This window comes from Panthera uncia (assembly GCF_023721935.1).
Source record: "Panthera uncia isolate 11264 chromosome B3 unlocalized genomic scaffold, Puncia_PCG_1.0 HiC_scaffold_1, whole genome shotgun sequence".
In the NCBI taxonomy this organism is placed as follows: domain Eukaryota; kingdom Metazoa; phylum Chordata; class Mammalia; order Carnivora; family Felidae; genus Panthera; species Panthera uncia.
Window position 1 is genome coordinate 91,528,515 of NW_026057582.1, and position 19,307 is coordinate 91,547,821.

The following is a 19,307-nucleotide window of genomic DNA, read 5'->3' on the forward strand; positions in this document are numbered from 1 at the left end:
TCTGCATCTGATGTAAACTTCTCCCTTAGCCGTCCCCATCCTACTTCGTTCTTCCCCCCTCGCTCAACTCCTCAGCTCTGGTCAGAATACCTTGCTTTCCATCTCTTCTCTTTCTTTCTGAAATGTTGCCATTCAAATTAGAGTTGCCATTTTTTTCCTTTCAGTAGGCTTTATGCCACTTGTATACATTAAGACTCAGTCCAATGTCCACCTCTTCCAGAAAGCCATCTCTAACTCTCTAAGTAAAAAAACAACTTAATTTTTCCCCTGTGCGGCATTTCCTTTTAAATACTCATATATGTATATATAATAACATATATCCACATACATATATAAATGCATGCATGATGGCCCAAGCCTCTATCTTTTTCCCTCATCAACTTATTGATCAGCTGTAAAATACTTAGCCTCAGCACCAGCCTCCACATCAGCCAGGAACAACTGACTGGGCCTGATCATATAGCTGGGCTCTTCAAGAACTGGGGAACTCTGAGGCTCCCAAAGGGACTAATTCACTGCTCACACATTTGCTTAAGCACCAAATATACATTCTAAGGAAGAAAACATCATATTTAAAAAATCTTTTCCTCTTCTAAAACATCACACTCTTGTATATTTAGGAGTAAAGCTAAACTAAGAGCATGAAAAAGTATTTCTGAGATGTTTTTATTTCACTTTACTACATCTTATGACTATAATTTGGTTGGGTGTGATATATATTATTTTTACCCATTGTAATGTGATATAGTTTCACATTGATATATATTTTTTTACCCATCTTTCCCTATTGCTATTATAACAAATTACCACAAACTTAGTGGCTTGAAAACAACATAATTTTTTTCTCTGTTTTGAAAGTCAGAAGTCCTATAATCCAGGTGTCTGCAGAACTGTATCCCTTCTGGAAGTTCTAGGAAAGAGTCCATTTACTTGCTTTTTCCAGCTTCTAGAAGCTGCCTGCATTCTTTGGCTTGTGGCCACTTTTGCTGTCTTCACAACACATTCCTCCAGCCTTTTGTTTCTGCATCCATCCCCTTCTGCCCTTGACCTGCCTGCCTTCCTGTTAGAAGGCCATTTATGATTACCTTGGGCCCACCCAGGTTATCCAGAATGATCTTCCTATCTCAGAATCCTTAACTTAATCACATCTACACAGTTCTTTTTGCCATGTAAGGTAGAATGTTCACAGAACATTCTAGAACATGGACATCTTTGGGAACCATTATTATGTCTACCTCACCCATCAAAGAATAGATTTCCTGCTTGTTCAAGACCTTGGCTCTCCATTGCCTGCGAAGTTAAGTCTGACTCCTCCACCTGGCACTTCCAAGTTCTCCATGATGGCACCCCTGGCTGCTTCTCTAGGCTCATCTCCCATGAGCCACCCCCTGTTCACCACTCCAGTTACAGGCCAACTGAGTCTTGGCTATCTTCCAACGCCTTCTGGACTGTCCTATCTTTTTGTTTCATACTGTTTCCTCTGCCTGGAATTCTCTTACCTTTATTCATATTCATTGCTCAAGACACAATTCAGATCTACCTCTTCCAAAATATGCCTTTCTCAGCCCTTGCCCCCAAGCAGAATTAATACACACACACACACACACACACACACACACACTCATGTTCACATTCCCTTAGAGATTCATTTGAAACTCTTATTTATTGCACACTGACTTTTATTAGAAAGATGTTTGTATGTGTCTTTTCCCTCACTAGATTGAAAGCCTCTGTTTTTATCCTGGTTAAAGCCTGGTTTCATCCTAAACCATGTCTTATTCATTTTTGTATTGAATGTAATTGATACTCAAAACTTGTTTGTGAATATAATTCACATTTAAAGTTCTACCTTTCAAAAATGACAAATATAACCAGGGAGTTTTTTGTAGCATCTCTTTATTAACACTTTATATACACTTCTCTGTAGGTGCTACTCTTGTTTTGCGGAACAAATTTTCAGCCAGCCAGTTTTGGGATGACTGCAGAAAATACAATGTCACTGTCATTCAGTATATTGGTGAACTTCTTCGGTATTTATGCAACTCACCCCAGGTAATGCTTCTGATGCTTCATTCATTTTGAAATGAATAAGATAGAAATTCAAGTAACTTTGGTCATGCTAGGTTTCAGCTGCTTCTCACACATCTATCAGTTTTCAGTGTAGACTACAATTGTGTGTCATGATAAAGTGCTTGGCACCACACCTATCATATAGAGAGGATTTACTAGGTGGCAGTTGCTATTAATATTATTATTCCCTACCTTTTTACCTGTTTTCACATCTCGCCCTCTATCTAACATATCCTCCACTTCTCTATTTGTTTAAAGCCTTCTCACTGTCAAAGCCCAGTACAAATGATACCTCCTATGTTAAACCTGTTTGGTCACTCCGACAAAAGTCATCACTCCCTTCCCTTACATCATTTGATTTCTACCCCTTTGTGGCCCTTGTCACATTGTAAGTGTTTGTCTTCATACCTTTTTTTCTCCCCAAGCTATAAAGTCTTTGATGGCAGGGACATCTTGCATCCTTACTTGTCTTATACCACAAGACACACAGGAAATTTTTACTTAATGTTGATTAAAAAATCCCCTTGTGGCTTTGAAACCATTTGACTAAGTCTGTCAACAAGCTGGGAGCAGACACCCAAAGTTACTCCAGAGGCCTTGGATCTACTCTGTTTGCAGACGTCCAGATGTCTTAATGGGGCTGTTCGAAAGAACATCTCCTTCCTGGTCCCTCAACTCTCATCAGAGGTCTGGCAGCCTTTCCGGGGGCCAAATCAAGGTTTCTCAGTAGCGACACTGCTGACATTTGGGGCCCATTCATTATTTGCTGTATGAAGTTATTCAGTGCACTATAGATGTTTAGTAGCATCTTTGGCATTTACACAGGACATGGCCATAGTACCTTCTCCCTCCCCCCAGGCTGTGATAATCAAAATGTCTTCAGACATTGCCAGATGTCCCCTGGCAGGCAAAATCAACTCCAGTTGAGAACCATTAGACCAGACAATGCAGTAAACTCGGCAGATTCTGCTTCTTTTAGTCCTTTCAATCATCGTAAGACAGCAAACTCAGAGGATCACTAAGTTGATAAATTGCTATTTAGAAGCACCTATTATGTTCAACTTGTATAACAGCTACTGTGTGACTTGGAAAGGAATCTAGGATGCTCCTGCCCTGGTTCTTCCTCTCCTCACTTCATTCAGTCTTTGCCCACAGATCAGCTCATCATAGAGGCCCCTCCTACTAATTAGCAAATATATCACCTCATCCCTTACCATCCCTCTCATGGGTGGGTACTGTCCCTCCTGACATAGTACAGGTTTATATGACAATTGTCTATCTCCCCCAGTTAAATGAACATTCCATGCACCAGGGGCTTTGTTCACTGCCAGATCTCCAGCACTGAGATGTGCATCCGGCACATTCTGGGCATCAACAAACTCTGTTGAATGAACCTCTAAATTCTGGCCCCTGAAAGATGTATGATTAACTTAAGAGAGGTAATATGTTCCCCCTGAAATGTTTAGGCTTAGCACATATTATTCTGATTTGGGCAGCAGATTCAACAGCTTCATGAGCATCATAATTAGCTATGAGCTGGATTAGGACCTTTCCCACAGCAATTTCTGTTGATGTCATTATTGAATTTTTTTCACATTAGTATCCCATCTGGCCTTCAAGATTGCATGCCTCTCTATTAAAACTCAGAAATCCGTATGGAGCCCTTCTGTTTGGCTTTTCTTCTCGGCCTCAGAGGCACCCCTTTGTCAGTTAGAAGTCTCCTGGGGGAGGGTGTGTCGACTTGAAGAAAATAAACATGTTTGTGTAGCTCTTTCAGGCTTACACACATTCACACGTATAAACACTTCCACCTTTGTCCCTCCTTATAATGTTGTCTCAGATGCTGAAAAAAAAAATGTGATTTGGGTTTTATATCCTCAAAATATATGTTGATTTGTTGTATAATTCATGGAATATATCAAATCTAGAAGTGGATATGGAGTTTCTGTTTGCTCATGCTTCTCCCTACCCCTGATTTCTGGTTTGTTTTAAAAATACTTACAAGAATTGTAAGGAATGATCAAAGTTACCTCAAAAAAACTTTCAGTTAAAGACTTTTTAAAAATGATAGGAGCTTATATATAGAAAATCCTTAAGGCAAAAAACTGTTTTTACTAATAAATGAATTCAGCAAAGTAGCAGGGTACAAAGTCAATACACAATAATCAGTTGTATTTCTATACACTAACAATGAAAAATCTGAAAAGACAATTACAAAAAACAATAACATTAAAAAACAATGACATAAGATACTTAGGGATTAACTTAACCAAGGAAGTGAAAGACACATATAATGAAAACTAGAAAACATGGATGAAAGAAATTAAAGAAAACATAAATAAATGAAAACACACCCCATATTCACAGATTAGAAGATTTAGTATTGTTATAATGTTGCAGCTACCCAAAGTGACCTATAGATTCAATGCAATTCCTATCAAAATCTCAATGACACTTTTTGCAAAAACAGAACAAACTTATCCTAAAAGTCATAGGGACCCCAAATGGCCAAAACAACCTCAAAGAGAACAAAACTCAGGAATTTACACTTCCTAATTTCAAAACTTTCTACAAGCCTATAATAATCAAAACAATATGGTACCAACATAAAGACAGACATATAAACTGATGGAATAGAATCAAGAGCCCGGAAATAAACCCTCATATGTGTTGTCAAATGATTTTTGACAAGGGTGCCAAGACCATTTACTGGGGAAAGGACAGCCAGTCTTTTCAATAAATAGCACTGGGAAAACTGAATATCCACATGCAAAAGAATGAAGTTGGACTTACCGTATACAAAAATTATCTCAAAATGGAAAAAAAGACCTAAATTTAAGACTTAACACAATAAAACTGTTGGAAGAAGACACGAAATAAAACTTTATGACGTTGGATTTGGCACTTATTTCTTGAATGTGACACCAAAACCATAGGCATCAAAAGAAAAAATAGACAAAGTGGACTTCATAAAAGTTTCAAAATTCTGCCTCAGAAGACACTATCAACAGAGTAAAAGTGCAGCAACCAGAATGGGAGAAAATATTTGCAAATAACATATCTTATGAGATATTAATATTTAGAATATATAGAGAACTCCTAGACCTCAATAACAAATAAAGAACCTGATTCAAATATAGACAAAGGACTTGAATAGACATCTCTCCAAAAAAGACATACAATGGCCAATAGGCATATGAAAAAAAATGCTCCACATCACTAATTATTAGGGAAATGCAAATCAAAACTATGGTAAAATTCCACTTCATTCTCATTATGATGGCTACTATAAAAAAATAAATAAATAACAGCGAACAACCAGCATTGATGAGGGTGTGGAGAAATTAGAATCCTTGTGCACTATTGGTGGGATGTAACTGGTGCAGCCCCTGTGAAAACAGCATGGCAATTCCTCAAAACACTCAAAATAAAATTACTATATGATCCATCAATTCCATTTCTGGGTCCTATACCCAAAAGAATTGAAAACAAGGTCTCAAAGAATTATTTGTATGTTCATGTTCATAACAGTATTACTCATAATAACTAAAATGTGGAAGCAACCCAAAGGTCCAAGCCAAATCTGGACAAACCAAATATGGTATGTACATACAATGGAACATTATTCAGCCTTAAAAAGGAAGGAGATTCTGCAGTATGCTACAACATGGATGTACCTTGAGGACATTATATTAAGTGAAACAGCCGATCACAAAAAGGCAGATACCGTATGATTCAACATATATAAGGTACTTAGAGTAATCAAAATCATAGAGGCAGAAAGTAGAATGGTGGATTGCCAGGGACTAGGAGCAGGGGAGAATAGGGAGTTATTGTTTAATGAGTATAGCATTTCAGTTTTACAAGATGAAAGAGTTCTGGAGATGGATCGTGGTGATGGTTGCACAACATAATGAATGAATTTAGTACCATTGAACTGTACATTTTGAAATGGGTAAGATAGGAAATTGTATTTAACCATAAATTTTAAAAAATAGATCACAATAGAAAACCCAAATTCTAGGGCTTTAAAGGGAGCTTAAAGAAAGACTGTGTCAAAAGGACTTCTCAAACAACGTGGATAAAAACTAGAATGCTTGGTGGAAGGCTCTGGATCAACATAATCAGAAAGTTTCTCACTCTTAGAGCTGCCTAGAATAGGCTGTCACAGGAAGGGCTAACACCACCAGCCCCCCCCCCCCCCAAGCAGTGGATATCAGGGAGGCAATTCCTGCCTTAGCTGAGCAGATAAAACAAATGACACCCCTCCACAGACAAAGCATTTCTCATCAGGAGAATCTGAGACAACGTTGGAGGGGTAGAGGCTTGTCCCTTGTCTTAATCATATTCAGTAGCTCCTCGGATAAGGCAGAGGACCAGGGAGAAATACTGGCAGCCACCATTAGCTGAGGCAATAATGTAGTTCTCAATTGGTTCTCAATGTAGTTTTGCAATTGGCAGTCTGAAATCCGATTCTACTGTTTGAGTAGGATAGTTCAACTCTCTCTCATTTCCCCATCATCCAGCAGGGTAAATGATAGTACTTACTTCATAGGGGGCTGTGAAGACAAAAATGAGATGATGTATACAGAAAGCATGTACAAAGTACCTGGCTCTTAGTAAATAATCAACTAATAGTAGCCATTATTATCATTACCTTCAGTACCAAAGAATGTGCAGCTCATAGTAGGTGCTCCACACAAAACATCAAAGGAATCAGTGAAAATTCTGCCCCAGAGACACGAAAGAAGAAAGAAGAGAAGACATCCAAACTAGTCAATCACTTTCATGTAGGGTTGAGTGGGAGTTGGCTTGCAAAGCTGTTGACTAGTGAATTTATGGTGTTATTGATTGTAGAAAATTATTGCACCATGTTACCTGTCTTCCATTGTTGTATTTGGCACTTAGCATCCAGCGTACCTGTTTACAATGCAAGTCCACTCTGGTTCATTTTCTGTAATGTGCAGCTGTCATGTCCCATTTTGTTTGTGTAGTTGTCTAAAAAAACCATGTAATTTAGGGGAAAAATATGTGGTGGAACAAGATACTGCTAAAGCTCAATATTACTCCAGTAGGATGGTAGAAGCTGTAGGATGGGTGTAAATGAGGTTTTGTATTGCTTGCTAGGCATGTGGCCAGGGTGGGAGGAGCAGAGGGGAGAGGGAATAAGGAACCAGAAAAGAGTTTCAGGGGCCACACATAGAAGTTGTCAAATTTGGAAGGGGAAAGAAGACAGACCAGGACCCTGAGTCCGCTGAATAGACTCAACTTACTTCCCTACTGTTAACTCCCTAGCATCATCTGCCTTCCTTCCAAAATTAGGTAGCCCCTGTGGTCCTTTCCCAGCCTAAAATCTCTGTCCCTGCATCACCTCCATTCTGACAGAAAACAGAATGGAGGGGTATTTAGCAGCACAGAGGGAAGAGCGACCAGTTTGACCTGTCAGGGCCACGCCAGGGGCAGGGGGTGGGGGAAGGGAAAGAAAGCAGAAAAACAAATGAGGGAAAGAGAGCAGGATCAGAGAAGTTTACCCAGAAGGTGAGTTTGGAAGGGTCCAGAGATGCTTTCCAACCATGCACTTCTAAAGAAGGGCTTCTGGTTACCCAGAGCAGTGTACGCAGAGTGGAAGGAAGGGTCTGGCATATTGGGAGCTGAAAGCAGTGTAGCAGGAGGCAAGGCTGGTTGGCTGGGCCAGGTGACAAGGGCTTTGCTTTGCTGAGACTTACTTGTGAATGACAAAGCACCACTAAAGGGCCTTGGATGGAAGAGTGATGGGGAGAGAGGGTGTTTTTAGACAGTCCCTTTGGCTTCACAAGTGGGAAGATATGCTGGAGGGAGAAAGCCCTCTTTGGTAAAGCAGAGAAATTGAGGCTCCTCCTTTGATTCCTGTCCAGTGGCTGCTTTCTTTTCTCCTGAGGGAGCCGGGCTGAAGTGTAGCAAGTTAGTTGTCAAGATCATGGACTCAGGAGTTTGTTTGTTTTTTTTTAAGATGGTAAATGCCTTCTGCCTTCTCACCTCTTGAAAATCTTCCAAAAACAAGGAGACAGAGGAAAAGACATATAAACTGCATTTCTTAGAAACTAAGAGGCATTGCAACAGGAAACTACATAGAACAGAGAGCTGAAAGATGAAGGTCACTGACATCACAATACTAAGAAAGGTGAAACCTAATAGGTCAGTACCAACAAGAAGGAAGCCAAGTGATTTCCTGAAACCTGAGAAATCAGAGGCACCAAATACAACTAGAGATGGGATCAGGTTTCAGGCTTGAAAATAGGAGGATTTTGGAAAATCTGTGTAGGAAGTAGCTGGACCTCTGCTCCCCTCTCACACCCCTTTAGGAGACAGGAGGTTTATTCTCTTGAGAAGACCTTCAAGAGCTGTGAGCCTCAAGGACAGCAGGGATGAGGGAATGAGGGCAGTGGAAGACAGCAGGGATGAGGCACTGAAGATAGAGACTGAGTAAATATCTACTTATTAACCAGAGAGACCGCCAGCTCCCTTTCCCTGCACAGCTTCTAGAACTCCGTAGCTAATTTATACCTATAGGCAAGAGACAGAGAAGTCTGATCCTCAGGTCGAACTACCCTGTCACAGGACCGTGCAGACCGCTTAGCAATAGTCACTGCCTCTGCACACAAAGCTGCTCAAACATCTTTTACTTGCCTTACTTCTGAACATGAACAGATGTCAAGGATCAGCAGACACCCGAGGAAAGCCTCCAGTATGAAATACCACCAAAAGAAAAGAAGAAACAGCATCAGCTCAAAGAGCAGGAGAAAACTTCCAAAAACCTATAATTAATATCCTCAGAGCTGTTAGAAGAGATATTCTATCCATGAAACAAGAATAGTATGCTACAAAAAAAACTAATAAAACCTCCTGAAAATAAAAATATGATTTAAATTATTTAATTCATAGTAAGTTTGGAAGATAAACTTGAGAAACCTTAAAGGAAGTTGGAGAAAAGATAAAGTGATGGATGTGAGGGGAGACACGATAAGAAAATAGAAGATCAATCCAAGAGGTCCAACATCTAATTAATAGAAAATCAGGAAAATAAAATAGGGAAAATGGAGAAGAGGATATTATCAAAGAAGCAATACAAGAGAACTTCATAAAGGGATGAAGAAGATGAGATATATATATATATATATATATATATATATATATCTAATATAATATACATATATAATATATATATACATACATATTACTAAGCTATAAAAAAGAATGAGATCTTGCCATTTGCAGCAACGTGGATGGACCTAGAGAGTATAATGCTAAGTGAAATAAGTCAGTCAGAGGAAGACAAATACCATATGATTCCACTCATATGTGGAATCTAAAAAGCTAAATGAACAAAAAAGCAGAAAACAGAATCATAAATGCAGAGACCAAGCTGGTGGTTGTCAGAAGGGAGAGGGACAAGGGTATGAGTGAAATAGATGAAGGGGAGTAAGAGATTCAAACTATAAAAAAGCCATGGAGGCAAAAAGTATAGCATAGGGAATATAGTCAATAATTGTGAACCATGAGTAATGTATGGAATTCTCAAATCACTTTGTTGTACACCTGAAACTAATAAAACATTATATGTTAGCTATCCTTTAATGAAAAAATAAAGAAGGAATAGAACTTTAATATTTTTAAAAAGTGAAATGAAAACAGTAATGGTCAGCCTATTTGTACATGAAAAGAATGCTGAAGAGAAATAGCATTTTAAGATAAAAAAAAATTAAAAAGGAAAGAAAAGTTCCCAAAACTGTAGGACAGATTGAAAGGGGGGTACCAATAAAATGAGTGGAATTAATACTTTTAACACTACATCAGGATGAAACTTAAGACTACCAAAAAAAAAGAGAGAGAGGAAAGATTCTAAAAGAATAACATTTGACTTGGCAACATCAACACTGTTAGCTGCAAGACTGGAAGCTGGAAGGTCAGTGCCTTCAAAATTCTAAGTAAAAAGTATTGCCTCTCTAGAATTCTATATCCAATAAAATTATATCAATCAAGTGTACAGTAAGAATATTTCCAGACTTTCAAAGTCTCAAAATAAATTACGTCCTCTACACTCTCCTTTAGGAAGTTACTAGGGAAAGTGTTCCATGCAAACAGGAGAGTGAGGAAAGCTGAGGAGCCAGGAGCCAGAAAAGAGAGACAAAGGGAATCCCCAGGCCTGGAAAGTACCCAGTCCGGACTGGGGCAGAAGGCTAAAAGGAAGCATAAGGATCTGAAAAAGGAAATTCTAGCATCTGGTGGATTTCACCATAAAGAACATTGTATTTCGAGGCTGTTGGGGGTGAAGAAAGACCTATGAATCGAAACTAAGAACACGAAGCAATGGGGCAGGAGGCAGTTAATTCTAGGAAAAATTACAATTTACTCAAGAATTTGATCACGGCATATTCCTTGGTTCATCAGTAGTGTATTATGAGCAAAATAATGTGAGCACTGAAAATTGATTTAACCAATAATTGTGATATTGAAAAAACTGGAGAGGATGATAGAGAGCTTCATCTTCCTCTAGCACAATAGAAAATCAATAAGTAATGTCTAACAGTGATGAATCAAAAGATAGCAGAATAAACATTTAACTTAGAAAATGGAGAGAAGAGGAAACAGCTACAAAAATGGAAGGTGTCTGCGTCCAGATGGTAAAATAGATGCAAAGGATGGAGGCAGGTAAGCAGGGTGGTGACATTCTCCATTTAAAAGCCTTTCAGTATGTTGAACGTTAAACCACGTGTGTGCCCCCCCCCTTTTTTTTTTTTTAAGGAAAGGAAAGACTTCTCTCTAAGTCACATAGATTTGGATTTGAATCTTGGAGCAACTGTGTTGTTACCTGTGTGATCTCCGGCAAATTATTTTAATCATTTTGAGGCTCTGCTTCCTCGATTATAATTGAGGCAAATACTGTTATTACCTATCACATTCCGGTATGATTCTGTAGAAACATGAGTAAGAAAATAAAGGTCAAATACCTGGCACGTAGTAGTAAAGCCCTCCATAAATGTTTTCTGTTTACTCTATTTACCTGGTGCTTTCCATTCCTCTCTGGGCACCCTGACCTTTCACCTTTCGGTCATTAAATCCTGGTGTAGATTTAACTCCCCAGGGTGTGTTTGCATGTGACCCCTCACCTCTGAAGTGGAATCGAAGGTTTGATCCTTGTTAAAGAAAAAATGAGCCAGTGACCCTTGACCTAAAATACGGCTCCTTTGAGGAGTGACTTTGGTGATAAGGAAACACTGCTTCTCCTGTGGGAAGGGAAGACTTGAGTCACACCCGGTACCCTCAACCAGTGATGAGCAAAACTTAGATGAGAACCAGACATCTCAGAAGGCTCCAGGGCCCTTCATTTCGTGTGCACAAACACTTCCAGCTTAGAGACTTAATCCCCTGCTGGTGTAATACGATCCTTCAGGTCATGATGAAAACTGAGCTGTTGGTATTGTGACTCTGAACCCAGCTAACTGCCACCCGCAGGTGACAGGTGCACCTGTGAAGCTGGCCTGCTTCCCATGCACCACAGGCACCTGCAGCTCCCCTGTGCCCCAGGCCCTGCCGGTGTCCTGATGTCCCAGCCATTAACTGTCAGACAGGGAACTTGAGGGCTTCCTGGTGGAGGTTATTCCTTCTTTTATTGCACTGTAGGAAAAACACAGTGCAGGTGATATAGAGATGTATTTGGCCTCAGAGGAGTTAACAGTCCAAGCGGGGGAGACAGATGTTCACCACCCATTAGGAAAAGAACGGAACTAGGAGGGTGATTACGGGCTGCATATGGATTAGTAAGGTCTTGGGTTTACACATTGGAATGCTAGTTTGGAGCTTCTCACACAGGCCTGGGAGCAGGTAAGCCCCAGGTCTGGAGGTTATTTTTAAGCCAAAGTCAGTATTCTTCAAATATTTTATGATGTTTTCTTCCCAGAGGGGGAATGAGGGATAGCACTGTGGGGGGGTGAGGGTGGTCTCTGAAAAGCTGATAATTCTTACTGGGAATAGTGCCTTCTGGAAGAGTGCCCCTGCGATTCACCATCCAGATGGGAACACTTGAGAGTGAAAGCATGTCATTGATAAGCACATCAGGACAACAGCATAAGCAGGACTGGCCCTGACAAACTAGACGTAGGGTCTCCCTGCTTAGAGGTACTTGGTGGTTATAGAAGGAAATACAGATGGTCCCCAACTTATAATGGTTTGACCTATGATTTTTTGGCTTTACAATGGTGTGAAAGTGATCTGCACTCCGTAGAAGCCATACGTTGAGTTTTGAATTTTGATCTTTTCCCGTCTAGCAATATATGGTACGATACTCTCTGGTGGCACTGGGCAGCCACAGTGAGCCTCAGCCCCAGGCAGCCACACGATCACGAGGGTGAACAACTGATACCCACACAACCATTCTGTTTCTCACAGTATCCAATCAATTATGTGAGATAGTCAACACCATATTATAAAATAGGCTTTGTGTTAGACAATTTTGCCCAGCTCTATAGGCTGATGTACGTGTTCCCAACACATTTAAGGTATGTTAGGTTAAGCTATAATGTTCGGTAGGTTAGGTGAATTAAGTGCATTTTTGACTTATAATATTTTAATGGATGGGACTTAATTGGGATGTAATGTCATCATAAATTGAGAAAGATCTATAGATTTAGTGACCTAGGGAGCTGATGAAGACAATAGGTTCCCACTCAGTCATAATGTCTAAGGTTCATGCAGGTTCAGAAGGCTTCTCAGGTAACTCTCCTGAACACCCTGGTTAGGAACTACTACTAGCATGAGACCCCTGGTCCCTACACATTTCCTCCTCAGAAAGGCCACACAAGGGCCCAGTTTTTACCAGTGACCAGGATCTGTCCACCTCTCTGGTTAGGACTTCTGAAGGAGGTCAGGCCTTTTGACCATGGAGCTACTCAGAAATGAAATCCATCTATACTTCCCTCCTGACCTACTGCCTCCTCTCACATGAAAATCAATCCAAGGTTTGTTTTGGTTTGGTTTTTAACTGCTGCATCCAAGGCCCTCCCCCTTATCAGAGAACGACCAGCCTCTCTATTCCAACAGTTCTTTTTCAAAGAGGAACTCTTACTCCAAACTAACTTCACAATGATTTCACAAATTAGGAAATAATGTAGGAAATGCTCTTCAGAACATTTGCTCTTGTAAGCAAATTGCAATCCGATCAAAGAAATTAATACTTGATATGAGAGGGGAAGCCTCGTTACCAAGCACTCTTACCCATTCCATTCTGTTTTCTGTTAAAGGTCATAGAGTGACAGAATTTTCGAGTTAAAATTATACTTATTTACCTTTCTCTACCACCAGACTCTGATCTCCTAGAGGACATAAATTGCCTTATTAATATAAAACATCATTTAAGTTACTCTGGGCTTGTTTGGACATATTTTTAGGGGCCTCATAAATGATTGCGGTTGCATGGAAACCAGCCTGGTCCTAACTCCACCTCTTGGGGACACAAGCTGTCCTTTCAGTTCCTTACACTCAAAACAACTTTTCCTTTGTGATTTGTGTTTATAGCAAAGCACATTCCTCCCAGGCCACCTGAGGCAACTGGGAGCCAGCTTCCTCTCTCTCTTCCCTTTCCCAATCCCACTGGGACAGTTTCATTGTATACCTGCCTCTGGGTCTATCTGTGAAATGAGGACATGATCGAGAGTCTTCTCTCCAGCCCCCTGAGGCCCCCACAGTAATGACTCTGTGGAAAACCATTCCTCTCTCCTTGCACTGTGTTCCCGGTTTTCTTCTTCCTCACCACGTGAACATTGTTGCTTCAGATTGTCAGTCTTCGATAGATCTTTCCTCCTTTCTGACAGTTCACTGAGATTCACCAGCCCCATCAAGAAAACAGTCAGCACACTGTTCTAGCTTCAGATTGGATGTGAATTAAATGTTGACATTACTTAGTTCTATCAAATTATCTCACCTTGCCTCTTAAAAATCAAAATGAAAAAAGCCAATTCTTCTGGTTATTAAGTCAGAGTTCCAGCCGGTGGCTTAAACTGCATGTGTTGGCGGGGAGGAGGTGTTATGTGTGTGAGTAACAGAAAAGATGTGCACAAAGGTGAATTCCTAACCAACATGAATACGTAGAAACATGAAGGCAATCACTAGTGTATAAGTACGGGCTTCAGAGAGGTTTCAATTTGGTCTCTCCTCCTCCTACCACAGAAACCAAATGATCGTGTCCATAAAGTGAGAATGGCAATGGGAAATGGCTTGCGAGGAGATGTATGGAGGGAATTCATCAGGAGATTTGGGGACATTAGCATTTATGAGTTCTACGCTTCCACTGAAGGCAATATTGGCTTTATGAATTATACGAGAAAAATTGGTGCTGTTGGGAGAGTAAACTACCTACAGAAAGTAAGTACACTGAAATATGAGACTATATGTAGCCAGTTTTCAGAATGCAGAGACTTTTTTTTTAAGTTTACTTATTTATTTTGAGAGAGACAGAGACAGCATGAGTGGGGAGGGGCAGAGAGAGAGGGAGAGAGAGAATCCCAAGCAGGCTCAGCCCTGCCAGCACAGAGCCCAACAAAGCACTTAAGCTCACGAAATCATGAGATCATGACATGAGCTGAAACCAAGAGCTGGACACTTAACTGACTGAGCCACCTAGGTGCCCCAATGCAGACACGTCTTAAGAGATATCATGATGACGTTATTTCTTACTGCATCAGAGCCATGGCCAATCCATGTAACCAAGAGAGAGGATTTGCTCATTCTCTATGACAGTGAGCACAAAGTGACAGGACCCTTTAATTTTAAAATCTTAATTTCTCTTTTTATTTTCAAAAATTTTTTTCAGTTTATCCTTTCATTGTGAGAGAGAGAGAAACAGGGCACATGAGTGGGGGAGGGACAAAGAGAGAGGGAGAGAGAGAATCTCAAGCAGGACTTGCATGCTGTGAGCGCAGAGCCCGATGTGGGGCTCAAACTCATGAGCTGGGAGATAGTGACCTGAGCCGAAGTCAAGAACTGGACACTTAACTGACTGAGCCACTCAGGCGCCCCTAAAAATCTTAATTTCTCTTAATAACAACCTATTACACCTTTGCTATCTGCAACTTATGTGAAGTCTTCCTGATGCCATTTATACACGTATGTGACCAAACTCCAGAAGGTTGCAGTTCCATAAGTTTACCACACACTGTGAAATCACAGTTACCTGGGGAGTTTTTCATGTATGCAGGTGCAGGGTGTCACCCTCTGAGCTTTGGATTTAGTAGTTCTGAGGCAGGACCCAGGCATCAGTGTTTTCCAAAAGCCAGGGCTGAGGAACTGCTATGTAGACCTTCGAGAGAACTGGAATGCACTCCAGTTCTAGGATCTTATGAACATTTGTATTTGCCTGCAAACTCCACCAGTTATCTCTTATGCGTAAGCCAGCTACATGGCAGTCTCTCTTCCCTCACAGTCACTTCTGGCCTAGGGTCTCTAGACAGTCTCTTTGCATTTTTTTTTTTTTTTTTGCTTTTGAGAAGTCTTCCAGGTGACCCCCTCTTTTTTCAGAATTCCAGCAACATTCAGCGGATGCTGAGCCTCCACATGCGTGAGCCATCGCTGTTGTCATTACACCTCTGGCGGCCCTTCCTGCCCAGCTGGCCGTGAACAGATACACCACAGCTCCCAGGCAATGTGTCCCCAGGGACTGATGGGCAGAGTACAAAGGATAGCAATGCATGTGCATGAGAGAGCTGCCCCAAGAGATAAAATTTCAGCACCTTGCATCCTGAGTGACCTTGGGCGAGTCATTTATGTTCCTTAGGCCTCAATTTCATTGTTTGGAAAACAGAAATAAAAAAGAGAAAATGTAGGGCCTAGTGCCTGGCCAAAACTCAGTATTTAGCATAAGGGGAAAAGGTTATTGAAAGAATTAAATTAAATAACTTCTGAAAAAAATTCTTAGAGGACATAGCCCAAGGCCTGTCATATAAAGCCTTGAATAATTGTTAGCTGTAGTGATATTACCATCCTGTTCCTCACATCCAGGCCTTATCACGAGGCATTCTCAAGCCTGGGGAACCTCTCTGACATTGACAGCCACACCTGTGCCACGCAGGTCCCTCCACTGCCCTCCACATCTGTACCATACAGTGTGGCAGCCACTAGCTATGTGTGGCCATTTAAATTTAAATTATGTAAATGGAATTTTCAATTCAGTTCTTCACACACACTAGCCATGTTTCAAGTGCTCAGTAGCCACCTGTGTTTAGTGACTACCATGTTGAGCAGTACAGATGTAGAACACTTCCATCATCACAGAAACTCTACTGGGCAGTGCTGCTACAGACTAAGAATCAATTTCTACTCCCCACTGGAACCACTGCTGATAGAGTCAGTCTTTTCTAGTTAGCTTCAGTTCTACTTGTACCAAGCCCAGACGCTGGAGACCCAAGTCTAATGTAGTTCAGAACAAGAAAGGGCAGAAAGTTGAGTTGAGACATGGTGCAAGGTATCTATGTTGTTACTAATGACCCTCAAGAAGATAGTTTCAAGGAAACTTTTGTTTTAAACCAAACCTAAGGACCTTAGAAGTCAGTGCTACGTATTAATAGTTCTTCCCAAAAAAAGTATAGCGACAAATTAAAAATATATCTATATATAAATATATATATATATATATATATATATATATATATATATATATTTCTTTGCTCCTCATCCATGGACTGCCATGTTTTATTGTCAGTTTTTCTACTTAAAACAAGAAGAGGGGTGCCTGGGTGTCTCAGTTGATTGAGCACCCACCCAGCTCTTGATTTTGGCTCAGGTTATGATCCCAGGGTCATGGGATTGAGCCCCACCTCAGGCTCTGTGATGAGGATGGAGCCTGCTTAAGATTCTCTCTCTCTCTCTCTCTCTCTCTCTCTCTCTCTCTCTCTCTCTCTGTGTGTGTGTGTGTGTGTGTGTGTGTGTCTGCCTCTCCCTCTGCCCTTCTCCCTGGCTTGCACTCTCTCTCTCTCTCTCAAAAAATAAAAGCAAAACAAAACAAAACAAAAAACAAGGAGTTATTTTTTAACTGAAGCAGAAAGGGAAGAAGATGCCCCTGCAACTGATGTGGAAAGAAACATTGGTTACCAGCCCCAAATTTTTTATACTCTTGCAAATAAACAAGCCCTCCATTTGTTGACTATGAATGCTACTTGCCTTGTAATGGTTATTTGCTACTATTAAATATAAAATTTGAAATGGACACAATAATCATGGCTAATCATTACTTCTAAATCCTGTCATATTTAGTAGGGAAAGTAATAGTAGAGAGTATTAGTAGAGTTGAGAAAATAATATACTGATTACTCTTACTGCACTACATACATTTAAATTCTTATGCCATTGAAATATGTAAAATATGTATATGTAAAATATAATAGAGTTTTAATAATTTTATAGCCATAGGCATGAAATAATTATACCATTGAACCTTAAATATATTGGAGAACAGATGGAAACATGAATCATCTAACAGCGGCATATACGATTTTTAAAATCCATTGTGATATGTTCACCAAAACACATGTATTGAGAGTGTTCATAACAGCATCATTTTTAATAGTCTAAAACTAGAAACAGTCCAGATGCCAGTTAACAGAAGGATAGATCAATTATGGCATATTCCTGCAAGGAAAATTCCATGGCAATAAAAAATAAACCACTGAAAAAAAACATTAACATGGCTAGATGAGTAACAGATATTATGTTCAGTGAAAGCAGCAGCACAAAGGCATATATTTCATTTCTTATTTCATTTATTTCAAGTGTAAGACTAATTGATGGTGGAGCACCTGGATGGCTCAGTCAGTTAAGCATCTGACTTTGGCTCAGGTCATGATCTCGCAGTTCATGAGTTCAAGCCCCATATCTGGCTCTGTGTTGACAGCTCTCTACCCCTCCCCTACTCACTCTCTATCTCTCTTTCTCTCAAAATAAGTACACATTAAAAAAAATTTTTTTAAGACTAATTGACGGTGGTAAGTCAGAATAGTGTTTACCTTGAAAGAAAGGGGGCAAAGGGAAAGTTTTTACAGTACTGGAAATGTTTTATTTCTTGGTCTGGGTGGTAGTTACATGGATGTGTCCATATGTAATTTTATCAAGCTGGACACTAAAGATAATGTACTTTTTGTACTTCACATATGCTGTACCACAATAAAAAGGAAAAATTGTGAAGGAATTTGTATTTAAAATGATATGTGTTAATTTTGCTAGAAAGTCGTAACTTATGAGCTGATTAAATATGATGTGGAGAAAGATGAACCTGTCCGAGATGGAAATGGATATTGCATCCGAGTTCCCAAAGGTACAGTAGATTTTTGCTCAGCTAACCTGTGCCCTTTCTTAACTTGATCAAGTAACTGTTAAGAACTAGCATATCATTGTTAAAATGAATATATGGTAAAAAAATTTTAGAGTGGGGGGATAAAAGAGGTTTATTTTAAGTACCCTCAGAAATAGTTACAGAAATTCCAAAAGATACTAATTTACCACTACACGTAACATAATTATACTTTGAAACCTAGCTTAACTTCTTAATTATGAGGTAAGTGTTTTGAGGAAAGGGATATGTAATCATGGTTGCAAAGCTATAGTTAGCTTTACAAGGTCTACCTTCAAGCTTAGACTACTGTGCATTTGTCCAAGTATGTGTGTAAATCATTATTCCATAAAATACTAGCATTTTTAGAATTACAAGTGTGTGGCCACATGGGATACTGTACTTTGTGTGTATGGTCTATATGTATGTATAGGATGTATATGGACATACACGTGCACGTGCATGGATATTGACACTTCCTTCAGCTAGCTTGTTGCCAATGGATTGTATGGCAACAGTTTTGTTTGGTTAGTTCGGTTTTTGGTTTCTTTGGTTTTTGTTCTTTAGCATTCACCACTTCTTATCATTGTGTTATTTTGCTCCAAAGCTGGGCATTTTTTAACATTTCTCTCCAGGAGTGAAAAATGCAAAGTTGCTAACTGAAAATTCTCATGACCTCTGTCGCTCCCACTCTACCATATATCTGAATTCAGACATACCCTACCTGTTTCAAAACCCCCTGTTCATTTTTTTATCTTTTTTTTAAGTTTATTTATTTGGGAGGGGGAGGAGTGCAAGCAAGGGAGGGGCAGAGAGAGAGGGAGAGAGAGAATCCCAAACAGGCTCTGCCCCAACGCAGGGCTCAATCCCATGACACGGGGCTCCA

At 40.0% G+C, this 19,307-nt stretch overlaps 1 protein-coding gene across 2 annotated transcripts in view; it reads left to right on the forward strand.

Moving 5' to 3' along the window:
- The window catches only part of SLC27A2 (solute carrier family 27 member 2), a 52,167-nt gene that overhangs the window by 15,801 nt on the left and 17,059 nt on the right, over positions 1-19,307 (forward strand). For both annotated transcript variants that reach the window (XM_049611677.1, XM_049611676.1), the window contains exons 4-6: positions 1,928-2,052; positions 14,272-14,466; positions 18,316-18,406. In XM_049611677.1, the coding sequence (XP_049467634.1) occupies positions 1,928-2,052; positions 14,272-14,466; positions 18,316-18,406 (411 nt within the window). The remainder of the gene's footprint in view (positions 1-1,927; positions 2,053-14,271; positions 14,467-18,315; positions 18,407-19,307) is intronic.